This window comes from Temnothorax longispinosus, chromosome 3 (genome assembly GCF_030848805.1).
Source record: "Temnothorax longispinosus isolate EJ_2023e chromosome 3, Tlon_JGU_v1, whole genome shotgun sequence".
Lineage (NCBI taxonomy): Eukaryota > Metazoa > Arthropoda > Insecta > Hymenoptera > Formicidae > Temnothorax > Temnothorax longispinosus.
Genome location: NC_092360.1, coordinates 17,468,585 through 17,496,125, shown reverse-complemented (window position 1 = coordinate 17,496,125; position 27,541 = coordinate 17,468,585). Strand labels below are relative to the sequence as shown.

The 27,541-nt window shown below is 38.6% G+C and overlaps 2 protein-coding genes across 3 annotated transcripts; one reads left to right on the top strand and one right to left on the bottom strand.

Annotated features, from left to right (window-relative positions):
- Positions 1-11,147: 11,147 nt before the first annotated feature.
- LOC139809972 (uncharacterized) lies at positions 11,148-15,487 on the top strand. Of its 2 annotated transcripts, XM_071773288.1 has the most exons (8): positions 11,148-11,406; positions 11,706-11,912; positions 11,997-12,044; positions 12,109-12,219; positions 12,274-12,402; positions 12,485-12,693; positions 12,779-12,941; positions 13,090-13,344. In XM_071773288.1, exons 1-8 carry the CDS (start codon positions 11,202-11,204, stop codon positions 13,197-13,199), a joined length of 1,182 nt encoding a protein of 393 aa, XP_071629389.1. In that variant the 5' UTR covers positions 11,148-11,201; the 3' UTR covers positions 13,200-13,344. The 2 variants fall into 2 exon arrangements, with proteins under 2 accessions (XP_071629389.1, XP_071629388.1); XM_071773287.1 differs by lacking the exons at positions 11,148-11,406; positions 11,706-11,912; positions 11,997-12,044; ... (1 more) ...; positions 12,274-12,402; positions 12,485-12,693 and having other exon boundaries at positions 12,805-12,941; positions 13,090-15,487.
- A 4,275-nt stretch (positions 15,488-19,762) lies between these two features.
- Positions 19,763-22,975, bottom strand: LOC139810087 (uncharacterized). Its single transcript, XM_071773415.1, has one exon. It carries the CDS (start codon positions 22,973-22,975, stop codon positions 19,763-19,765), a length of 3,213 nt encoding a protein of 1,070 aa, XP_071629516.1.
- Positions 22,976-27,541: the final 4,566 nt, after the last annotated feature.

The following is a 27,541-nucleotide window of genomic DNA, read 5'->3' as shown; positions in this document are numbered from 1 at the left end:
GTCATACCAAACAGTGGCAATGAATTGGTTATGCTGCCTTTGCACGTAACTCACCTAGTTTAAGTTTCAATCCAACTGGTTTTTTAAATTCAGTAGGCCAATCTACTCTATTAGGCCGAACCGTACCACGTTCGTAAGTACCTTTATCCAGGAAGTTTCATAAAACGGACAGACGTAAAAAAATTATCAAAATAAACATAACGATTGTTCTAGGCAAAGATTCTGACAAGTCTAGCACAACTTGTTCACCGAGGAGATACTCTTTATTTATATTTTCCTTTTTGCCTAGATAAATTTTTGTCCGTAATACATACCCAAATAAGCTCTCTGCAATAGTCCACGCTTTTATCCCCCATTTGTCCGGTTTCGCAGGCATGTACTGTTTGATACTCAACCATCCTTTGAAAGTTATCATCGCTTCGTCAACCGACAAGTCACAGCCAGGTTGAAAGTATTCTATGAACTTATATTTGTTATGTCTAAATCTGTTTTTACCTTGTATCTATAAAATATCCGTCGTTGCTCTGTCATGCTCTTTGGCACGCTGTTTTTCATCACATAAGTGAATGTATTTACCAATTAACATAAATCTTTGGAATATCATGGTTTTGGCCACGAGTCGGCACTGCACTATATCACTAAAAAAATACATTTGTATCTGAGGCAAATTGACGATACCTAAATAAATTAAGATACCAATATACGCCTGAATCTCTGTTGAAATAACTGGGTTCCACTTCTTATCAGCTCTATCAGCTATACGTTGTAAATAAATGCATGTTTATTGTTTCCATGGTTATGGCAATTTTCTCATAAAATTCTTTGTTAATAAATAATTAAAAATAATCTTTAGGTGTTGAACCTGCTGGTAAGTTATACTTCGGTCCTCTTTGTGGTAAAAAAGGTGCAATGTTGTAATTTTTTATTTTTGTGGCCCATATAAAACAGAGTTCTTTGTTTTAGTAAGTATTTCTTCATCCTCTGAAGAATAATCCCACGGTAAATCAAATGTATCACTGTCCAATGATGATTGTTCATCATCTTCATCATTTGGTGTAATGTTTCTTCTTGAATTAATCGTCTTTGATTTGTCACGGCTGTCAGACGTGAAAGTTTGTTTACATTTTGAAGACTTTCGCGGAGAGATTCGATCTCTTTTTTTAGGCTCCACAAAATTATCACGTTTCATTGTTTTTGTACGACGAATTTTTCGACAATTTTTTCCATTTTCCGGATCATCATTTGTAAATGTTTTTTTATTATGTGGCGTAACACATCTGGTATGTTTGCAGGCTGTGTGTGAAACCAAATTAATATGTTATTTTCCTCTGAGTTTTTATTGCGGGTCCTCTTTTTTGTCGATGCATTTCCTTTCGCATTTTTCTTCCTTTTTTTATCTTTTTTTATCTACATAACACATCAACTACTTTTTCAACCTAAATACTCATAAATGAAAAAAAATAACGTTAGTATTACAATATTTATAATTACTCTTGACCGTGTATGTATACTTACCGTTGACAACCTAACCTCGAAAGTGTTAACTTTAAATTATTTTGTCTTTAAAAATGTGATATGCATTGACAAATAAAACATTATATTAACATTTACTTTTGTTCATTTTCCAAATTTTTACTGATTTTTTTCGCTGGTAAATCTTAATTGATACGGTATTAGTCCGAACATTGGTAGGGGACTCAACACACCACACATGCGCGCTGCACTCACATAGTTACACAAGGCCCTTCGATTGGCTGTTCCCCCACGAAGCTCACATCGATTCATTTCGAGCCTTTGGTTAATAAGAAGGTTAAATCTTGTAAACGATAAAAACTTTTTTTTTGTAATTTTTGAAACGTATATATACATATATATCTATATATACACATAGTTAAATGGTTGAATTTTTCTATGCACGAATACTGCTAATACATAACTAAAAAAATTTATTATTTTTATTTCTTGCATTTCATACATATTTCCTTCAAATTCATAAGCACGCTTTATCATTCATTTAAATTATTAGTGTCTCAAGAAAAAAATTATACGTCTCACATTTACTCTAGTAAATATGCTTGTAGTCCGCATTTCCTGTGTTTTGATATTGAATCAATACAACAATTTAACTTTACTTGTACAGATACATCCTGAAACATTGGAAAAAAAGTCGGCTGCACTTGCATGCAAGAGATTTCTCGGAACCCACTGTTTTGATGCTATTGCAGATCTGTTGTCAAAAATTCATGTTTCATTCAAATTAACGCCTGAGACAATAAGAGCGACCGTTACCGATAACGGGTCTAATTTTATTAAGGCTTTCAAAGAATTCGGTATTGTAATTCCGAATGACCCTTCTAGTAGTAAGTAAAAAATAAGAAATTTCTCTTTCTTTAACTTGGCTAATTGGCTTTTACGTCTTACAGTTCTTGAATATAGTTATTCCAAGTGTTTTCTTTTTTTTATTGTAGATGATTCTCAAGATGAGTACGAAAATAAATAACGATGATGCTTTTGACGTTAGCATATTTGACGAGGATGTTGATTCTGATGAAAATTGTATTCAAATTGACAATGAATTTAGCAATGAGTGTGACGCAAAATTACCTCGGCATATCAGATGTGCTAGCCACAAATTAAACCTTATAGCTAAAACTGATGTTTTGAAAGCTATAAAAAATTGTAAACGATTAAATTCAAAGCATAATAATGTCATGCACAAATGCACAGCAATATGGAAGTCGTTGCGTTCTCCGAAATTTAATAAAAATTTGAAGGCATACCTTGGCATTGCACTTCAACGACCAGTCGTAACTCGCCGGAACTCGAGTTATGATTGTATCAAAAAATTATTGACTGTGAAAGAGAAGCTATTGAATAACGATTCAATTAAATTCAAAAAACCCTTGAATGACTTAGATTTTCAATATTTGGAAGAATACGTGCGATGTGCTGCTCCTCTCGCAAATGCTATTGATCGTTTACAAGCTGATAACTGCTATTACGGTATTCTTCTTCCGACATTGGTATCTTTAAAGCATCAAATGAATATGTTAACCATTAATGAAGATATTATTGACTGTAAACCAATGATTGAAGCAATTATTGATGGTGTTGATCGTCGATTTGAGAAAATTTTCGATTTTTCAAAACCCGATATCGATGCAGTCATAGCTGCTATTTCTCATCCCCAATTCAAAGGTCGTTGGCTAGTACCGTATTCACGAGATGTGCAAAAAAATATTCATGAACGCTTTCTTGTAGCAGTATCTCGAGAATCGTCACAAGAAGTACAAAGCTCTGTCGATCAGAACTATGACGACGATTTTGAATTTGGACACACCAATTTGACAATCGATGAGTTCCAACCATCTCTATCTCAGGGAGAATTAACAGCAGAAGTAACGCGTTATTTAAAAAGTAAAGAAATCCAACTCGATATGTTGGAAAATTATCCATCGATTCGGAAAACGTTTGTAAAGTATAATACACCGTTGCCGTCATCTGCTCCCGTGGAAAGGATGTTCAGTTATACAACTATGATGAATTTACCAAAATACAATCGACTTAAGGATGAGCATTTTGAGCAACAAGTATTATTAAAAGCAAATGCAGGAAAAAAATACCGTTAACTTAGAACATTTGTATGTGTAATATAGTTAAAAAATATAATGTAAGTTAAAATATAATATGAATTTGTTTTGGTACCGAACATGAGAATAAAAATAAAAAATAATTAATACTAATAATAAATAACAATAAAATGTAAAAAAAAATTGGATGGATAATCGCATTCTCAATACAATAGTAATACGCAAAATATAACGTGTAATAAAAATATTGATTATTATAATGTATATCATATCCATTAAATATTTATGATGTGTAAAATTTAACTTCATACCGTGTGTTTGATAAAGCGTAATTTAAATAAAATAACAAGAGTGATTATTTGACCATTATTTGACTGACGTTTAATATCGTAGTATTACATTAATTCATTCGACGTTTCGACACTACTTTTGTGTCCTTATCAAGAGTTTACTGTCCCATATTAAAGATTAGCCGCACATAAATTTTTTTGTAGTTTTAACACTGTCAAATTTTAATGTGAAGGATCCGCGATCCATCCTTAATTAATCGTGCGATGTCTTTGTTGCATTAACTGTCACTACTTCGTGTTGACGTAGCCCTACGTCAACTGTCCTTTGCTGTATACTTTAACATGAAGTAAGGACAGTTGACGTAATTCTACGTTGTTGATTGCGGCAGGACAGTAATTGTTACTGTGCCCATTTGATTTTTTTTCGCTTATATTTATTATATTTGCAATTTTTTCATATATAATTCTTTAAAATTTGGTTGATTAGTTCTTCTTCCAAATTAAAAATTTTTTAGCAGTATAACAAGAAATGTTTTACTATATTTACTTTAAAGTAAACTGCCGCTTTTTTGTGGCATTTTTAAATTTTTATCTAAAACTTGCTTCCTCATCATTTTTTTCGCTTATAGAGGAAACTTTATAAGCAAAGTAAAATAATGAGAAAGCAATGTTCAAGTTTCTTCTTGTTTGAGCAAGCAATCTCGAAATTCCAGAAAAAAACGCCCGAAAAAACCAAGGGATGAAATCGGTAATCGGTTATAAGTGAAATATCGAGGTTTTGTATATATCGCGAGCGAGCAATCTCAAAATTTCTAAAAAAACGCGCGAGAAAAGCAAGGGATAAAATCGCTGATCGGTAAATGAAATATATCTAGGTTCCGTAGCCTATGTTTTGCGCAAGGATGTAAAGAATAACTATGTAAAAGTTGGTCCAGATCGGTCAAATAGTTTAAGAGTGTATAAAGATCAAACAGACATACAGACATTCTATTTTATATAGATAGATAATTGTTTGGCTTCCTCATTGAGGAAGCTTTTTGAGACTTTCAATACTTTCGAGAGGAAATGGGACTATATAAGCTATCTAATGACGTATTAATCATTACTTTACGATTATTAGTTCCGAAGATATAAACGTTCAAAGTGTGACATGTTTTTGTTGCATTTGTTGCCGTTGCATTCGTCTCCCGTCCCCCGTCCCTCGTCCCCGTCCACCGTCTCCACCCCATCCCCGTCCCCCGTCCCCCGTCCCCGTCCACGTCCACCGTCACCGTTGCTCCCAATATTACCTCCTACCCACTGTCGGGAACGACGTAGTTCTACGTCAAAAATATATATACTTGTGCAATGTATATTGATTGTATTCAATTAAACCATTAATTAAAATTTTATTTTTATTATTTTTTTTTAGCAAATATATAAGAATCCTGATTGAACATACTTGGGTGAAGTAGTAAAACATACAAAAATCAAAAAAATTATTTCAATAAATAATTTATAAATATATAATAATTTGTTGGAAGAATGGCTGAAAAGAGTCATCAGAACCACAATAATCACAATATATGCTGTAACGCAAATGTAACTGGGCGTAATAAAAATTCAAATTAAAAAATAATGAGTTACTTATTAATTTTTTTTAAAAGTAATTTATTCTTTACTTATTAATTATTAAAAAAATAATCCAAAATGAAAAAACCGCATTAATTATTTAAAAAATAATGCGTAATAAAAAAAATCGCATTGATTTATTTAAAAAGTAATGCGTAATAAACAAAATCGCATTGATTTATTTAAAAAGTAATGCGTAATGAAAAAAATCGCATTAATTATTTAAAAAGTAATGCGTAATGAAAAAAATTGCATTGATTTATTTAAAAAGTAATGCGTAATAAACAAAACCGCATTAATTATTTGAAAAGTAATGCGTAAGGAAAAAAATCGCATTGATTATTTAAAAAGTAATGCGTAATGAAAAAATCGCATTAATTATTTAAAAAGTAATGCGTGATGAAAAAAATTGCATTAATTATTTAAAAAATAATGCGTAATGGAAAAAACCGCATTGATTATTTGAAAAGTAATGCGTAATGAAAAAAATTGCACTAATTATTTAAAAAGTAATGCGTAATTGAAAACCTTCGTATTGGTTATTAAAAAAATAATCTTTAATGAAACCGTAATACATTACAAAAAGTAATGCATTATTTTGAACCCTGACAGACTCATTGTCAGTCTTCTTTGTATCGGCCACATTACAATTCAAACTATACAGCTCAACCACAGGAAACAAATTTTTATCAATACCAATCTCCCAATACATATCATTCGCCAAATTTAGTTACAGAATCTTCATATAACGTATCTCCACAGCCATTTACTTCAACTACAAGACAAGAATCTTTATATAACGTATCTCCACAGCCATTTACTTCACCTACAAGACAAGAATCTTCATATAACGTATCTCCACAGCCATTTACTTCAACTACAAGACAAGAATCTTCATATAACGTATCTCCACAGTCATTTACTTCAACTACAAGACAATCTTCTCCTAATATTCCTATCAGTCCCACAGGTGTTACTTCCGATGAAGATTATACTTTACACAGCATTTAAGAAAATTTTATACTGTTTATATTCTGTGTGTGATTATTATTTACTTTCATCTACACATTGTATAATTTATGTTACACACACATACACGCACACACACACACACACACCTTACATATAATTTATTACGCATTACATATCGTTTATTTACTTAACGTACTATCGTTTATTTACTTAACGTACTATAGTATACTATATAATTTAGTTTCACGTATATTTTTATTGCGATAATGCGAAAAATTTGTCGTTTAAGTTTTGTTAAAATTAATTATAATTATTATTAATTAATTTACTAATATTAATTTACAAATTTTTTTAAAAAGAAATGACTTCTAAATAGTAGGTACTTTAAAATATTTTTTTTATATTGTGATTGATAAAAATTTATTCAATAATGTAATTTTGTGTTTATAATTTTTTTTTATACAAATACAATAAATTACTAATTATAATATTATACAAATAGAATAAATTATCTGTTTACTCATTTTTTATAATTCTTATTTTAAGGTCAAATAAATAAAAATAAGGAATCATATTTTTTAGTGAAATATAAGAGCTTTTACATACCTGTACGAATGCCTTTAGCGAATGAACTAAAGCTTCACAAACTTCTGGTATAATGAGACTAATGGCTTGTTTTAAAATTCTAAATAAATATTGTAGACTTGTATAACACTCGCCAGTTGATAAAAATCGCAGTGTTACTGCAAGTCTTTCTTGCACACTTATGGCTTCTCTAAACTGTGTATTCTGTCTTTGTACTTTAAGCCCAATTAAATTAATGAGATATTCGAAATCACTTGCTGACATTCGTATAAAGTTTTTATATCTTCCGTTGATTTCTTGACATTTTAAATCACTGAGTAGATTATTAGCGTTATGTACCGTTCTTCTTGACAATAAACGAACTTGCCACCATCGTCTATATCGTCTTTTTCTTTTCAGCACGTGATGAATATAAATGTACGCTGCAGCAGCTAATTTTAATTTTTGGTTGTTCATTGCGTGATGTTGATTCATCCACATGAGTTACACGACTGGTGCAAACTAAATGTGTATCAGAAATGCAGGAAATGCTCCATGCGAGATTCGACTCCAAAATTTTAACTCGTGTTCGCGACGGAGTTTAGTTTGAGGTTCGTCTGCAAGTTCTGCTCGAGATTCGGTTCGGGACTCGGTTCGCGGTTCGGCTCGCGGTTTGGCTCGATAATGTGGACCCTCCTTAACAGATACCATAGCGCATGCGCATATGGCTTCTGCATTCTGCTTATGTCTCCTGCAATTTTATGTGCTTCCACCTTCACAGCGCTCATCCGAGTGAGTGGTGTAGGCGAGTATAAATCTATAGTTTATGTATAGTTTATGTCACGTACACTATAGAAGGCGGATGAACCGAGAGTTGGCTCAGCCTCCAGTCTAAAACGAGCATTAAAGTGCTCTTCACACTACGTATCGCGGACGCGGATCGGATTGAGATTGCGGATCGCAGATCGTAATCTAGCCAAACATGGACGAGCAGCTTATCTGTGATTGGCTGATATCCAATCCGCGTCCGCGATACGTAGTGTGACACGGACATAAGGGTCGACAGGAGTAACACTACCGACCTCTGTCGAGTTGCTTAGCTGCGAGTTTGTATTTTATTTATTATAAATTTTTTCAGAGTCAAAATGGAAAATCCGGTTCTGTATCAGCTTGCGGCTGATCTTACTGATTAAAACGAGCATAAGTTTAACGAGATTCGTTAATTCATTTGGCTAAAATTTGGGATAAGCCGTTCCTAAGCAGCTTTGCAGCTCTAAGCAAGCCTGCAAAGTTGCTTAGGAACGACTTTTCCCAAATTTTAGCCAATTTAATTACACGGCCCGATTTGTGTGCAATACGGCTGTGTGCGCAATACGGCCGTGTGTGCAATACGGCTGTGTGTGCAATACGGTCGTGTGTGCAACACGGCCGTGTGTGCAATACGGCTGTGTGTGCAATACGGCCGTGTGTACAATACGACCGTGTGTGCAATACGGCCGTGTGTGCAATACGGTCGTGTGTGCAATACGGTCGTATGTGCAATACGGTCGTGTGTGCAATACGGTCGTGTGTGCAATACGGCTGTGTGTGCAATACGGCTGTGTGTGCAATACGGCTGTGTGTGCAACACGGCCGTGTGTGCAATACGGCCGTGTGTGCAATACGGTCGTGTGTGCAATACGGTGGTGTGTGCAACACGGCCGTGTGTGCAATACGGCTGTGTGTGCAATACGGCCGTGTGTGCAACACGGCCGTGTGTGCAACACGGCCGTGTGTGCAATACGACCGTGTGTGCAATACGACCGTGTGTGCAATACGGTCGTGTGTGCAATACGGTCGTGTGTGCAATACGGGCGTGTGTGCAATACGGCTGTGTGTGCAATACGGCTGTGTGCAATACGGCTGTGTGTGCAACACGGCCGTGTGTGCAATACGGCCGTGTGTGCAATACGGTCGTGTGTGCAATACGGTCGTGTGTGCAACACGGCCGTGTGTGCAATACGGCTGTGTGTGCAACACGGTCGTATGTGCAATACGGCCGTGTGTGCAACACGGCCGTGTGTGCAACACGGCCGTGTGTGCAATACGACCGTGTGTGCAATACGACCGTGTGTGCAATACGGCCGTGTGTGCAATATGGCCATGTGTGCAATACGGTCGTGTGTGCAATGCGCTGTGTGCAATACGGTCGTGTGTGCAACGCGCAGTGTGCAATATAATCGTGTAGACAAAGAGATATGTGCGCAATAATGCCTGTAGGCAATTGCTCTGTAGGCAAATTGAAATGTGTGCTATCGGGATTGTGTGCAACCTGTAGGCAATCGTTTTGTAGGCAACTGGAGCCCTCCCTTTTTTAGTGGTCACAAAGAATTACAGAGGTAACAGTACAAAATAAACATATTTAATTAAAATACATAAATTTTTCTTGTAAAAAAACTTGGCGCTGCTAGACCTCGAAATTTTAAATAAATAAGGACAACAAAAAATAAAAATAATTCAGAAAATAATGCGATGGGAGTAATATTAAATGATTATCAGCGTGGATGTGCGAGTGAGTGATATGGGTGTGCGTGACGACGCGGACGGAGGATAATGCGGCTTATCATTAAGTAGAGGATAAATTTATTTATTTATTTAAAATTTCGAGGTCTAGCAGCGCCAAGTTTTTTTACAAGAAAAATTTATGTATTTTAACTAAATATTTTTATTTTGTACTGTTACCTCTGTAATTCTTTGTGACCATTAAAAAATACACATGTAAACTTTGTATTTAAATATCTTGTATTCCCTTGTTAAATTTAAATAAAATTTTTTAATCTTATAAAATTGTTATTATACATTCTTTTCTAATTGACACAATGTAAAGATTTTTCAAAGTAGTGCAACAATTATTTTTTGAGGCAATATATATGTTCTCTCTGTAATTGGCGCTGTAATTTAAAGAGATATCATTTTTTTTGTAATTGTAATAGATCACTTGAAGCGCGACTCTTCTTTTTGATAAGGTAACATAATTTTGTGATGTGTATCTTGGGTTATAATTTTTCGGAAATAAAGATCCCAGGTAGCAAGCACTCGTCATTTTGACGTCAATATTTGGTCATAATTGGTCAGTAACGTCATTCGTCGATTAAGTGACGTATATTTAACGTCATATTTTAATACGTCAAAAAGACTTTTGTAAAATGACATTATATAGACGTTTAATTGACTACGTATTGTAGGAAAATTTTTCTTTTCCGGATAAAATGTCCTTAACGTCAATAATACGTCATTAAGACATCTTAGACGTCATCCTACTATCTGCAAGTATAATTATTCAATATTTTTTATATATCCTAATAAATCATATTTAATTATATTTATTATACCCTAATAAATTATATTCCTGTTCCAAATATACTCCACTGTACGCAAAGCCTCATCGTTGAGACGATAAAGCAGAGCTCAGTTAGCGCTCAATGATTATCTTATTTATTACGATTGATTTCACTTAAATCTGGGGAAGAACCAAAGGCAAGAATATTAATCATTTAAAGAATTACAGAACGCAGCCTATTTGTTTCGAATTGTTTCATCCAGTATTGGCGCGAAAGCAAGCAAACAAAAAACAAAACACAATTTGATCCGACAAAGAGAGACGAGCGGTCTTTCTCTACCTAACCTATAATCTCTTCCTGTTTCCTGTTTCGCGCGAGCGGTGCTGGTCAGTGCGTGCTGGTGCGAACAATACATGGTGGTTATTCGTGCTACTAATTCGCACACTGTGTAAATTGTATACAGGCAATATCGCAATCTGTATGATTTGTAATTAGTCCTGACTGTATGAGTTTTGGTGAGTTATATTTCGTTTGTACTTTTCCATCACTAATAGCCAATTTCTTCACCGTCAGATAACTCTATCCTTCGGTTAACCTCACTCTTCATTTCTTTCTAACCTGCCTCCTTAGAAAGAGATGAAGAGTGAGGTTAACCGAAGGATAGAGTTATCCAACGGTGAAGAAATTGGCCCTAAAACATGTACGAGATCTTTTGTTTATTGCATGTACGTGTAAAAAAAGTAATATTTTACAACAGTGTGATCAAGTATAATAGTATTCTTGATGGAACAGTCTTGTGTTCGCGGAGATTTCATTATCAGTATATTAACTTTATTAGATGTACAAAATAGAATATGTTTACGGTGATTCAGTTTGATGAAAAATCCGACGCAAACTTGGCCGTTGTCAGCAGTACTTGGCTGACGCCTCGTAAAAGAGAAGTTTTCTGGCCACCATACAAAAATACAAGTAGTTATAACAAGGTATTAAAAAAGCATGAACAACCTGATGAAAAGAAATGGACATTGTATGGAGTACAAAAAATTTTTTATGAAACAAGTAAGTTTAACTAATTATTTATCTCTATTACACACATACACACACACTCTCTCTCTCACTCTCACTCACACACACACACACACACACACACACACACACACACACACACACACACACACACACACACACACACAAACACAATTCATTTACATCTTCTATTTCTACATGTATATATTTGGAGACATTATATTTAACGCGTTTATTATGCAAAGTATACAAATCTTCAATGAATATTAAATACATATATTTAAGGCAATATGACTCGTCCTTTTTAACTAACAGTATTTTATATTTTGTAGATAATATAGACGTAGCACATAAGAAAGCTAAAGTGGCAGAATTTACGAGTGATTTAAATACAGATTTAGAAGGTGATAATACAATTAAAAGACAACGGCATCCTCCACGGCGTTTATACGATAATAATTCTGATGATTCAACCGAGGAAAGTTGTGCAATTTCAAAGTTTGATCGACCACCTTCAATAAAAAAAAATTTTTTAAATCGTTAGTTATATCTTGTACAATAACGTATAAAATATATATCTGTTTAGAATTTATTTTTACCTAATTTTTATATTGAATTTCCAGATTCTTCTGAGAATAATGTTTCAACATTAAATATACTGGATGAAGAAGGTAAAACATGAAATTTCTGTAATGTATTAGAAAAGTGTTTAATTATATCTAATCATAATTGTAGATTCCTCTGAATGTGGTAATAACATACCGTCGAATTCTCGGTCGAATTCAACATCTCGGTCGAATTCAACATTAAACAGAATATTAAATAATAATGAACTGGATGAAAAAGGTAAAATAAGATATCTTACATTGTGTGTTTAATTATATCTAGTCATAATTGCAGATTCCTCTGAATGTGGTAATAACATACCGTCGAATTCTCGGTCAAATTCAATATCTCGGTCGAATTCAACATCTCGGTGGAATTCAACATTAAACAGAATATTAAATAATAATGAACTGGATGAAAAAGGTAAAATAAGATATCTTACGTTGTATATTCATAATACAGTTATTGAAGTAATATGCATATTTTATTTGTGTTCCTCTTTTAGCACTAAACAAACAAATAGTAGATACTCTTATCACTATTAAAGAACAAAATAATCAGATATTAGCTTATATTAGAAAAGCTCCTCAAGCAAAAGGTGCTGTCATTTTTTCTGTGCCGGAAAATTTACCTGTTAATTTACCATTACAAACAGATGAAAGTGTAGATCTCTTGGAAACGTTTATTACAGATCAAGATAATTCACATAATTTGGTAAATATATATGCAAAATATGTTTATATTGTATAAAAAACATTTTTTAATTTTACTGACAATTAATTAAAATATTTGTTTGTAGTGTTCATTTCTGTCTAGTTTAGGAGGTCGGGACATTGCAAGCAAAACAAATAAAATTTTGAAACAGTTGTTCTCAGATGAATTGTGTCGAAACTATAGTTTTTATGGAAAAAGATTAGGAAAGAAACCATTTTCTTCCTTATTGATAAAAGATATTATAATAAGTAAGAAATTTTTTTTATCTTTTTAAATAAAAATGTTTAATTCCAAATAATTAAAATAATTTTATGTCTGTTATATTTTAATAAAATATTAAAAAATTGGAAGTAATTTTGTAAACATGAAGACTTTTATCACCTTAATTTTTTTCAGACGCAGTTAAATCTACGACAGAAGGTGCTAACAATCAAGCCATTGAAAATTCAATAAAAGTCTGGCTAAAACACGCTCCTCAACGTGTAAAGAAGAAGAACAATAATTAATTGCACCATGTCTCTAATGTCATACAGAAAGTGTTGCGTTGGAAAACGACAGTTATATCGAAGAATTGCCAATGAGAAGGTAAAATTTTTTAAAGAATTGATTGTGTCCAATTCTCAAGAGCATAATCAAGAAAAGAACGTAAAGCGTGATAAAATAGAAAAATATTATAATAAAAACGAAGAAATAGTATCTAATGACACTTCTGACGATGATATTGGCACTTTTGATATTGAGCGTACTGAAAATCAGTCTTCCTTAAATTTAAGTTGCGAGTTAGATAATGTAATTGGTAATATAGAGGATGAAAGCACATCTGATTCTAATCTTCGTAAGTTGATAAGACATTGGGCTGTTATTAAACATAACATATCTCACTCCGCCTTAACAGACCTTTTACATATTTTGCATCATTTTCATCCTGAATTGCCCTTAACTTCTAAAAGTTTGCTGGAAACTCCAGTATCTATAAATACAAAAAAATTAGATACAGGAGAGTACTGTCATATTGGTTTAACACAGAGTTTACAAAACATTGCAAAATTTCATGTTGGAAATACTATAGAGCTAAGTTTTAACATTGACGGTCTCCCTTTGTTTAATAGCACAAATAAACATTTATGGCCTATTTTAGGTCTTGTAAAAAATGTGCAAAATATGTCTCCATTTGTTATAGGAATTTTTTATGGTGAGTCTAAACCATCTCCTTTACATTTATATCTTGAAGATTTCATAACAGAACTTTCTTTATTGTTAAAAAATGGACTTCAAGTAAATGATAGATACTTTGATATAAAAATTTATAGTTTTGTATGTGATGCTCCGGCTAGGGCTTATATAAAACAAGTAAAAAATCATAATGGATATTCTTGTTGCGAAAAATGTGAAGAAAGTGGTATATATTTTGAACGGCGTATTATTCTGAGAAATACTAATGCAAGAAGGAGAACAGATGAGTCATTTGTTTTGCAACGTGATGAAGACCATCATGTTGGCATTTCGCCCCTTCTTGAATTAAAAATTGGAATGGTTACACAGTTCCTCCTTGATTATATGCATGGAGTGTGTTTAGGTGTTACAAAAAAACTACTACATACTTGGATAGGTGGTAAATCTAACGTTAAGTTAGGTCATCGCTTAACTGATTTATTATCTAAAAAGTTAGTGGCCCTTGGTTCATTCATGCCTTCTGAATTTAATCGAAAACCACGAAGCTTAACAGATTTATGTAGATGGAAAGCAACTGAGTTTAGGAGTTTTTTACTTTACCTAGGACCTGTTGTTTTACGGGATATACTTGATATATCAGTTTATGAGCATTTTCTCCTATTTCATTCAGCTATATCTATTCTCACTTCGAAACACAATATTAATAATTTAGGCTTATCATTAGCGCAGAAATTACTTGAAACTTTTATTAATTATGCAGAAAAAATATATGGTCTTGAGTTTTATGTCTACAATGTGCATATATTGTGTCATTTGACAAGTGATGTACAAATGTATGGACCTTTAGATAATTGGTCCTGTTTTTCATATGAAAATTATTTAGGCTCATTGAAAAAATTAGTAAAATCATCTCGAAAACCACTTCAACAAGTATGTCGTAGGTTACATGAAATATTTTTAAGTAATCCTTACCAAGAACCAAATCACCCAATTCTTAAGCATTTTTTAGAACACAATAATGGCCCATTATTAGTTGTTATAAATATTTTTAAACAATTTAAGAAGATTAGTATTAGAGACTACGTTTTATCCACCTATTCACATTGTTTTGCTGATTCACATTTTTTAAGTAAAAATAATGAAATAGTACAGATTAATAACATAATATTGACTACAAACGGTTCAACAAAATTAATTGGAAAACAATACATTTCATCAGAATCACTCTACTTGTATCCGTTTGATTCCAAAAAATTAAACATTTTTTGTGTTACAAAGTTATCTGAACAATTACAAGCATGGGATATTGATGATATAAAAGCGAAATGTGTTCTTCTACCGCTTAAACATGATAAAAATTGGGTGTGTTTTCCTCTTCTTCATATATAACATTAAGAAGCAATGTTTATGATAAGAAATATTTATTTTTATATTCTTGCATCATTTTTGTGCAATGTATTTAATTTTAATATTTTTGTTTTTTTTTCCTTAAATACATATATTTTATTATTCTTTGATAGAACTACAATATAATTTGATTTTTTAATTAAGATTAAGATATATGTATATCAAAACAAGATCATTACATTCAAAATAATGTAGTTTTTCATTAATGTTACGTTCCGCAAAATTACTACAATTTCAACATTGTTGTAAATTTCAAAATGTGCCGTTTTCTTTGTAATAATAAAAAATAAATATATTTTGTACATGATACAACCTTAATTTGATTGTTTGTAATGCAATTGCAACCTATCCTGAAAATAAATTTTTCTAAAATAGTCCGGTAGTGTCACAGAAAAACATTAATTAGTTTTCAATCTCTATTTTATTATACATATTTAAAAATATTTAAATTCTATTTTATATTTTATTGTAACTTTATACTTATATAGATATACTTTACTGACGTACAGAAGTCCGTACGTCGACAAACAATTTTAAAGTTTTAAGTATCATTTAATTAAGCCAAATACAACGTTATTTTGGCTTAATTAAATGATACTTAAAACTTTAAAATTGTTTGTCGACGTACGGACTTCTGTACGTCATCAGTAAAGTATATCTATATAGGTAGCAAGATGATGTTTAAAGACGTCTTAATGACGTATTATTGACGATTTTAGCCGTCATTAAGACGGCACTGTGAGAGTTAAAATAACGTCTTATTGACTTTACTAATGACGTCTCTGGTCTGTGACTTAGGACCGTGAAAAATACGTCATTTTTACGTCAAACCTTAGGAATAAATGACGTAACATTCGTCATAAAATGACGTAAGAATCACGTCATTATGACGACTGTCTGCTACCTGGGATACTACTGCTTAGATTTTTTCAAGATTTTTTGAGATATAAAGATTACGTCTACCACTTGTTACTTAGGTTTTTTCGATGTATAATACTACCACTTTCTTTTTTTTTTGAGGTAACAACATATACACTACTATGCGTGTACTTGGCGCCTTTTTTTACCTTTTTTTTAAAAAAGGTAATTTTGTACGGATATCACGCCTTTTTGTAGTATTACGCATTTTATAAACAGTATGTACAGGGTAAAGCTATTTGGAGGTATAATACTACCACTTTGTTTTTTTCGAGGTAACAACATAACAGGGTAACAACATAATACATATACACTACTATGCGTGTACTTAGCGCCTTCTTTTACCTTTTTTTTTAAAAGGTAATTTTGTACGGATATCACGCCTTTTTGTAGTGTTACGCATCTTAATCTTATAAACAATATATCTTATAATCTTATAAACAGTTTATACAAGGTATGAAGCTAAAAGTGTTACGGGCTATTATTTCTAAAGAAAACAACAATTTAATATTTTGCTTAGTTTTTTTAAAATAATAATCTGTAACCCTTTTAGTTGTACACCTTGAATATATTTTTCAATTTTAACATAAAACATAATCGCAATATAGCATGATTAATGTTAATAAGTCGTTAACTGTAAAATTTTTTATTTATTTTTATTCGCGTGTCTTACTGAATGTTGTTCGCAACTGTATATGTTCAGGTATCGATATTTTTGATAATTACAGATGGACACCTGTAACACGTGTCTGAAATTTACCTGATTTGTGTATTCTTTTATTCCCTTTAACTAATCGCAAATTAATTCTGTTTGATAAAAGCAATTCTGTTAAATTTCTCATACATAACGCATCGTTTATAATTTTCTATTAATTATAAATATTAAATAGTACGATATATATATATTCGTACTCACATCCTTGAAAATTATTTCGGGAATTCGAGCGAATGTCACAACTAGATAAAATTATCTTTCATATTTTAACAATTGAGTAGGAACATATTTGAGTTAGCGATAAATGATTCTCTGAAACCGCACGTGTCTGTAAATAATTCAGTAAAAAATATATAATCTTTATTTCAAAATACATTTGCACACTACGTACCAAAAATATATAATATGATAACGTAGTTTTTGCTATTCAATTGATTGAATTTTAGAAAAGAAAAAGATTTAAAAGTATATAACTATGTCAGTCAATAAAGAGACATGGACGCAAATTGAATCATATATATTTAATTGCCTGCTCATTAAATATAAAGTGCAAACACATAGAAATTGTATATTTTTCTATACTTAAATGCAATATAAAGAAATAATTAAACAAGTATCCTTGCATAGGAATATTATGCATAATTTTTACAAAACATATTTGAGATTCGCGCAATTGAGATATAATAAAATTAATAACGATTCTATAAATCTTAGGTACATGTTAATAATACGACATAATCTTTTTAATCATGAAACTTACAAACTAACAGAAAAAGATTCGTATCCTAAATGCCAATAATTTTTCTAACGTAACAATAATACTGAAAATATATGGATAGAAATATATATAATAAATAATAACATAATTAATGATATACAAGAGCTTTTGTCGCGCATATCGATTTTCAATAATGGATATTATAACAAATACGTTTTACGTTTATTTGAAAACAAATTATGTGTACACGTAATAAAAATTGTATTAATTAAAATTATGTGTATACACATAATAAAAATGCGGAATTATTTTTGTCAGACATAATTTTAATTCATCCAATTTTTATTATGTCTAGACATAATTTTAATTCATCCAATTTTTATTATGTCTAGACATAATTTTAATTCGTCCAATTTTTATTATGTCTAGACATAATTTTAATTCAGCGAATTTTTATTATGTCATGACATAATTTTAATTCTGCCGCTAGGGAATTTTTAAGTCGATTTAAGATGTTCGGCAGGCGATCTCGACGAGATCGTCCCGCTTGAATGCCGGGATCCGCTCAGAGATGAGCGCGAAAACAGCCGGTGTCGCGAGCTTTGACTCTCGCTGAAGGATAGGGATCAGGAAACTGAAGCTCTTGTAATTCGCCACAGACATTTATTTCATCCACACAATGGAGCACAATGACGCTCGGCGCACTTCGCGTACAATCTTTCGTCCTCCTGACGCGGCCGGCTCGGAGTAACCGAATAGCGGATCTCGCAGAGTCGGAGCAAGCCGAATATCGGCGGTTGCACAGGCGGAAATCTTGCGCGTCCGAGATTTTGCGTGTCGGACTTCTTGTTCGCGGGATCCGATTACCGAAACCGCGGGCGATAATGCAAAGAGCGTCGGAGTTTCCTTTACGGCACACAGCGAATACGCTAACACAAATTACAACTCAATAACGGCGTACTGAATTTCGAGCGGTTTAAGCGATTGTGAGCTTGGATGCGAGCGAGCCGACGACTCGATAGATTCTACCCGCTCCGCATTCGATTCGGCAGTCGCGTCAGGCGAAAACGGGGAGAGGAATTCCGCCCCTTGCGGGGAAAGTGACTTTATTTGTCCTTATATCTATCGTAAGCTCGTGGAGCACGCGTTCCGGTTGCTAGCCTCGGTGCCTCGACGAATAAGCGTGCGAGACGCTTTTCGAAACACGTGATCGCGGATACCAGATGTTCTTCGCTGGGCTGCGCGTTTCGAGCGCTGAATAATGTTTTCGGTTTGACTTTCCAACATACCGCCCGCCTCGAAATGGCAGTTTCGAAATAAAGAAATATACAAGAAAGGGAAAGGCGCGTTACAATGTCGGGAGATTCCGCCCGCCGTGACGGAATCTCTTAAACCTTAGGTTCAAGTACAATTATATAGGAAATGAGGAGGCGCGTCACAATTTTGTGAGATCCGCCCGCCATGACGAAATCTCCGAGATCTTAATCTAACTACAACTTATCGCTACATTGCCCGCTTGATTGCTCGTCGACTTCGGATGGGTAGAAGGCACAATTTTACGAGTGGCCGCGTATATTGGGAGGCGGCAGTCTTAACCGTGACGACTCGAACGAAACCGTCTGAACCGGCGTGACATTGTGTCACTCGACCGAGCTCCCATTTGCAAAGAGGTAGCGCGGCATTTCGTAAAAGGACCAATTGTCCGACGCTAATCTGCGGTTTCTCTTTTCGCCACTTCGTCCGCGTTTGTAACGTGTTCAGGTAATCGTTCTGCCACATTTTCCAAAACCGTTCCGTAATTCGTCTAACGAGTTGCCATCGCGATAAGCGATTCTCATTTAGATGGAGAATAGATGGCTCGGGATTTACAATGAGCGCGGAGCCGATCAAGAAGTGGCCGGAAGTGAGACACTCGTAATCGTCGAGCGTATCTAAAAGGGCGGCGATCGGACGTGAATTTAGGCAGGCCTCGATGCGGCATAGCAAAGCTGAGAATTCTTCGTACGTGAGCATATGGCTCCCGACAACGCGGCGTAAATGGGCTTTGACGCTCTTTACGCCCACTTCCCATAGCCCGCCGAAGTGCGGGGCCGACGGGGGGATGAAGTTCCAAGTTATGTTATCGGACGCGGTTGTAATCAAAAGGTCGGATCTCGCACGGCCGTTCTGTACGCTTTGGTCAATTCTCGATCGGCTCCGACGAAATTTGTCCCGTTATCTGAATAAATCGATTGTGGCAGACCGCGACGCGCGCAAAATCGTGAAAAGGCATTTAAAAAGGCCGGCGTAGTGTAATCGACAACTAATTCTAAATGTATCGCTCGAGTCGTCAGGCAGACGAAGAGCGCGATGTAAGCTTTTCGCGCGGTAATGCCTCGGCCAGCGGAGGCGCGGATCTGTACAGGTCCGGCGTAGTCGAGCCCGCAGTGAGCGAAGCTGCGAGCGGCTGATATTCGGGATTCGGGAAGATCTCCCATAAGTTGAGTGGGAATTGCAGCGCGCTCGCGAATGCACACGACACAGTTGTGAATCACAGATTTGACTAGGTTGCGCGCGCGAAGTATCCAGAAATCCCGCCGTATGACGTTTAGCGTGAGCTGGGGTCCGGCGTGTAAGGCTCGCAGATGAGCTTGGCGCACGATGAGCGTGACTAACGGGTGAGACGAGAGGAGTATAGGGTGTCGGAAGGAGAATGGTAAAGGAGCTTTCCTTAGCCGACCTCCCACGCGCAGAACTCCGTCTTGGTCGAGGAACGGGCGTAGAGCGAGAATCGGGCTTCTCGCTGAGAGGGGCTTATTTTGCGATAACGTATTGATCTCCCTTGCAAACAACTGCGTTTGAATATGCCTGATCCAAAAGATCTTTGCGGCGTTGCAGTCCGCGGCCGACAGGGCGACGCTTTTAGGTGCGGGTGCCGCCGGGTAATCGGCGCCAAGGTTCGAGCGATCACGACAAAGGCTTATGAACTTGATCACATAAGCGGTAACGCGAAGCAGTTTGGGCCAAGACAAATATCGCGAGGCGAGCTCCCAGTCAAGATTAGTTTGAGCGCAATGAAGAGTAACGGCCCTTTCCTCAAGGGGAGCAGTGCTGGAAAGAGTCCTGTCGCCACTTGGCCACTCGGCGTTCTCGAATTGCAACCAGAGAGGGCCCCGCCACCATAGGTCATGATCGACGATTTCGTCGAGGAATAGTCCGCAAGACGCGCAGTCGGCCGGGTTTTCTGCGGTCGATACGTGACGCCATTCGCTTCGCGGAAGAAGCGATTGAATTTCGGTGACGCGATTCGCGACAAAAGTCTTCCAGCGAGACGGGTGATTCGTGACCCACGCGATTACGATCTCAGAATCTGTCCAGCAAAACTCCGGAAAGGCGTAGCCGAGCGAGTCGCGCACGAATGCCATGAGTTCGGCGAGGAGAAGCGCCGCGGATAATTCCAAGCGGGGAGCGCTGAGGGGTTTTAGAGGCGCGACTTTTGATTTTCCGATCAGCAAAGTGATAGTCACATGACCGTCGGAAGAAACTACCCGGAGGTATACTACGGCGGCGTACGCGGCGTTCGACGCGTCAGCGAATCCGTGCACCTCTGCGTGAGATGTGTCTGTCCCGAGACCGGTCCACCGGGGGATTCTTAATCGGTTCAGGTGCGAGAGTCGAGAGTGGATTTCTTTCCACCGAGATAGAAGTGGCGCGGAAATGACGTCGTCCCAATTTAACGTTTCGCGCCAGAGACTTTGCATGAATATCTTGGCGGTGATTGTCACAGGGGTGACCCAGCCTAGCGGGTCGTAGAACTTCGCGATCGTAGAGAGAATGGAACGCTTGCTCTCCGGGATGGCATCGGCGAGCGACACTCGAAATTCGAATAGATCGCTGGCGGGATTCCATCCGATTCCCAGAATCTTGAGCTGTTCGTCTTGCGCTAACTGTTTATTACACGCTAAGCCGTGATTTGCCGGATCGATATCCTCTAGAAGAACGGGCGAATTACCTGCCCACTTTTTCAATTCAAACCCTCCTAGTTTCAATAGAACGGTCAGCTGATCGCGGGCTTGCTTCAAGCGCGTCACGTCACTCGCGCCGAAAAGAACATCGTCAATATAAATATTGTCGCGCAGGATAGTAACCGCGAGCGGAAATCGGTGACCTTCGTCGCTAACTAATTGCTTCAAAACACGGAGGGCGAGGAACGGCGCGCATATCATTCCGCATATCATTCCGTACGTAATTGTGAGCAAGATGTAAACGATTATTACTGCGTGGAGAGACAATTTCCAGAGAATTCGCTGGTAGTTTGTATCGCGAGGATCTAATCGAATTTGTCGATACATTTTCGCGATGTCCGCGGTGTAAACGTATCGATGTTTGCGCCAGCGCGATATAACCGCCGTAATTTCGGTTTGCAATTTCGGCCCCGCGTGTAAATGATCATTGAGCGACGTTCCGTTTGACGTAAGGCTTGAAGCATTAAAGACGACGCGTAGACGCGTGGTCGTGCTGCTTTCCCGGATGACGCCGTGATGTGGCAGATACACGTGTTGTCCGATTTCGTCGCGCATGTGCCCGAGACTTTCATATTCCGACAGGAAAGTTTCGTATTCGGTCGCCAACGATGAATGATTCGCAAATCGCCGTAACGAGGTATTCAGCATTGTCTCGGCGCGCGATCGGGACGCACCGATTTCGATGGGAGGGTCCTTTTTGAAGGGGAGACGCACAACGTATCGTCCGTCGGGCTCACGAGAATGAGTTAATCGAAAATGCTCCTCGCAGTACTTTTCGTCCGGGGTGAGTGTCGACTGCCGAGGAAGCTCCTCGATTTCCCAAAAGCGTCGAAGTTCGCTTTCAAGGGAAGGCTGACAAAGCGTATGATGCATGGAAATGCGAGGAAGGGCGAAGGGCGCGGAACGCGTCGTCGAGGAGTGAGAGCCGGTCGCGGCCGGCGTGAGAAGCCCTGAGAGGACCCATCCGAAGACGGAGTTCTGGGCGATAGGTTGCCCGAGACCTCCTTTGCGAACACCGTCAAGAATTAAATCGTTGTATAAATCGGCTCCAATAATGATTTGGATAGGATCGGGACTGGTCGGATCCGGATCAGCCCACGCTAAATCAGTTAAATGCGAGAGTGACGAAACGTCCGTTTGTCGTTTCGGTGTGTACGCGGTTAACTTTCCCAAAATGAGCGCGGTCGTAGTGAACGACGGAGCGCGATTGTCTTTTGGAGAAATAAACAGCCGTGTCGTGTATCGAAACGTCCCGGCGTGAACGCCGCCGACGGCGGTGACTGAGATCGGCATCCGAATGCGCTTCGCGTGCAATAATTGCGCTAAAGATTCGGAAACAAACGTCATTTCCGACCCCTGGTCGAGCAACGCTCGGACGACCGCGTCGCGACCGGACGGAGCGCGAACCGTGATCCAGGCGGTCGCCAGAAAGACCTGAGATCGATCTCGGGTGGCCTTGGAGGCGAGCATCGAGGTCACCTCGATTGTCGTTTCCGGCGTTGGAGGCGACGAGCAATCCGCCGGTGGGTGTTCCCGCCGAGGTTTCTCCCGACGGGGCGAAAAAAGAAGTCGAGTTAGAATGCAACATCGTGTGATGTTTTTTATGACAGGCGCGGCAAGAGTACTTGCTTTTACAATCTTGCGAGGAATGCTTCTCGCTGAGGCAATTGAAGCAACGCTTATGTTTTTTGACCAGATCCCATCGCTGACTCGAATTCTTCCCCACAAAAAGGGGGCAAACGCTTAGAAGATGCGGCGCCGTGCACAGGGGACACTTCGCAGACGTGGTCGCTGACGCGGTAGCAGCGTGTACTTTCGGCGGAGAAGAGGTTTTATTCGACGGTGCGGGCGCAAAGTTTTCCAACGCGCGCACGCGAGATTGAAGGAAACGATTTAAATCCTCGTACGACGGTGGAGAATCTTTGTCCGTTTCCTTCAAATTCCACGCTTTGCGGGTGATCGGATCAAGTTTTTGCGTGACAATATACGCGATAATATCGTTCCAAAGTTCTTCCGGCTTTCGCTTAAGATTTAAAAAAGAGGATACCGCGACACTCACTTTGTCATGCAAGCTTTGCAAGTCGGCGGCAGACTCACGGTGAGCGCCGATAAATTAAGCAGCGCGCAGAGATGTACGTTGAGAGAACGTCTTTTATTTTCGTACCGCGAAGTTAACGCGTGCCAGGCGATCTCGAAGTTATCGGCGGTCACCGAAATATTTCCGATACACTCGAGAGCGCGGCCTTTAAGACATGACGACAAAAAATGCATCCGAGCGAAATTGTCTAAATCTTTATTGTTTTGAATGAGCGCGGTAAAGCGATCGCGAAACTGTTCCCACTCGGCGTAATTTCCGTCGAAGGGAGGTAGCCGAATGGACGGAAGATGTAACAAGGAAAAAGCGGACGCTTCCGCGCGCGCGCTCGTGTTTAACAGAGACTGGTTCGGACTCACGAAGGGCTCGATCTCTTCCAGGGATTCAGACAGGACATCCAGGGCCGTCTGATAGACCTCCTCGGTGGCTGCGAAGTAGTCGTCTTGGAAGTAGGCTAGCTCCGTCGTCTTCGACGAAGTCGCTTTCGTTAGCTGGTCGTGACCCTCTTGATAGGCGCACCAGATCTCCTTCAGGGCGGCGATCCGGGAACGGATCTTCGCTGCTGTGTGATTATTCTTCCCCAGCTTCCGGAAATTATCCAGAAAACGCTCGATCGAGTGTTGCAGCCTCATCTGCTTCGTCATTAAGTCGGACATGGTGCCGCGGCGGAAGGTGTGAGTGCTTTCCGCCGAGAGAGAATTTCCCTCAATTCCTTCACCGACGCTTCGATCCGGCTCGAAGGACCAGATGTTCGGGAGGCGATCTCGACGAGATCGTCCCGCTTAAATGCCGGGATCCGCTCAGAGATGAGCGCGAAGACAGCCGGTGTCGCGAGCTTTGACTCTCGCTGAAGGATAGGGATCAGGAAACTGAAGCTCTTGTAATTCGCCACAGACATTTATTTCATCCACACAATGGAGCACAATGACGCTCGGCGCACTTCGCGTACAGTCTTTCGTCTTCCTGACGCGGCCGGCTCGGAGTAACCGAATAGCGGATCTCGCAGAGTCGGAGCAAGCCGAATATTGGCGGTTGCACAGGCGGAAATCTTGCGCGTCCGAGATTTTGCGTGTCGGACTTCTTGTTCGCGGGATCCGATTACCGAAACCGCGGGCGATAATGCAAAGAGCGTCGGAGTTTCCTTTACGGCACACAGCGAATACGCTAACACAAATTACAACTCAATAGCGGCGTACTGAATTTCGAGCGGTTTAAGCGATTGTGAGCTTGGATGCGAGCGAGCCGACAACTCGATAGATTCTACCCGCTCCGCATTAGATTCGGCAGTCGCGTCAGGCGAAAACGGGGAGAGGAATTCCGCCCCTTGCGGGGAAAGTGACTTTATTTGTCCTTATATCTATCGTAAGCTCGTGGAGCACGCGTTCCGGTTGCTAGGCTCGGTGCCTCGACGAATAAGCGTGCGAGACGCTTTTCGAAACACGTGATCGCGGATACCAGATGTTCCTCGCTGGGCTGCGCGTTTCGAGCGCTGAATAATGTTTTCGGTTTGATTTTTCAACATATGAATCAAGCTTGAATTTGATGTCTAGGTGTCCCAGGTTGCCAATGACGAGGTCCACATAGTGCGCTTTATAGTTTTCGGTATCCAGGTGTATTAATACCTTGAATTCGATGTCCACGTGTTCCAGGTTGCCGATGACGGGTTCCAGACAGTGCGCTCTATAGTTTTCGGTGTCCAGGTGTAATAATACGTTGAATTCGATGTCTAGGTGTCCTACGTTGCCGATGACGAGGTCCACAAAGTGCGCTCCGTAGTTTTTGGTGTCTACGTGTATTAATACCTTGAATTCGATATCTACGTGTCCTACATTCAGATTTAGTTATTAATACACCTAGACACCAAAAACTACGAAGCGCACTATGTGGACCTCGTCATCAGCAACCTGGGACACGTAAACATCGAATTCAAGGTATTATTACATCTAGACACCGAAAACTACGGAGCTCACTATCTAGACATTGTCATCGGCAACCTGGGACACCTAGACATCGCATTCAACGTATTATTACACCTGGAAACCGAAAACTACGAAGCGCACTATGTGGACCTCGTCATCGCCAACCTAGGACACTTAGACATCGAATTCAACGTACGATTACACCTGGACACCGAAAACTATGAAGCGCACTATCTGGATTCCGTCATCGGCAACCTGGGACACGTGGACATCAAATTTAAGGTATTAATACACGTAGACACCAAAAACTACGGAGCGCACTATGTGGACCTCGTCATCGGCAACCTGGGACCCCTAGACATCGAATTCAACGTACGATTACACCTGGACACCAAAAACTATGAAGCGCACTATCTGGATCCCGTCATCGGCAACCTGGGACACGTGGACATCGAGTTCAAGGTATTAATACACGTAGACACCGAAAACTACGAAGCGCACTATGTGGACCTCGTCATCGGCAACCTGAGACACCTAGACATCGAATTCAACGTACGATTACACCTGGACACCAAAAACTATGAAGCGCACTATCTGGATCTTGTCATCGGCAACCTGGGACACGTGGACATCGAATTCAAGGTATTAATACACGTAGACACCGAAAACTACGGAGCGCACTATGTGGACCTCGTCATCGGCAACCTGAGACACGTAGACATCGAATTCAACGTATTAATACACGTAGACACCGAAAACTACGGAGCGCACTATGTGGACCTCGTCATCGGCAACCTGGGACACGTAGACATCGAATTCAACGTATTATTACACCTGGACACCGAAAACTATAAAGCGCACTATCTGGACCTCGTCATTGGCAACCTGGGATACCTAGACATCGAATTCAAGCTTGATTCATAAGAATCGACTTAAAAATTCCCTAGCGGCACTTTCTGCCAAGCGTAGAGAACCTTCTTTTCCGGCAGCGGTGGTAATACGATGTAAGGATACGAAATCTCTCCAAATAAACATGAAGCAATTGACTCAATATATTATAAAGTATATACCTAATTTACCTAAATAGAAATCTTTCTTCTGACCGATAAGTCTATCGACCTAATTTCGAAATACGCGCGCGATATCGAAACTGGCGATACCTGCGCCGCCAGCGTCGAAAAAGTGCAAGTAACGTTTCTGATTATGACGTCATCATATAAGACGTCGGCGTTAGCAGTAGAGAAGAAGAAGTATCTTAATAAAAACTTTTCACATTTGGACTTTGCGTCGCAATATCTCCGCTCGTAGGGCACAGAGCGGAATATTATAAGAGAAACCTCCCCTAATTGGGACCCCAAGCTATCGATCAAGCCTACTTAGAACTCGATCCGTTCACTCGTTATCGAGATCTCAACATCTCGGGTACTCGCAACCCGTCGCGTCGCGTAAAAGAGTCACGGTCGGTCTCGCTCCGCATGTACTTGGCGCGAGACACTACCGTGTCTCTTGATAGGTTATTTCGCTTTTGCTATAAGTTCTATAGCTCTCTCTCTCTCTCTCTCTCTACTTTCTCTCTCCCTCTCGCCTCTCTCTCTCATCTCTCTCTCTCTCTCTCTCCGCTATCCTCTCTCTCCTCTCTCTCTCTCTCTTTCGTCTCTCTCTCTCTCATCTCTCTCTCCCTCTCTCTTGCTCTATCTCCTCTCTCTCCTCTCTCTCTCTCTCTCTCTCTCCTCTCTCTCCCTCCTCCTCCTCTCCCCTCCCTCCCTCCTCTCTCTCTTCTCTCCCCCTCTCTCCCCTCTCCCCTCTCCCCCTCTCTCCCCTCCCCCCCCCTCCTCTCCCTCTCCCTCTCTCTCCCTCCTCCCCCTCTCTCTCTCCTCTCTCCTCTCTCTCTCGCTTTCA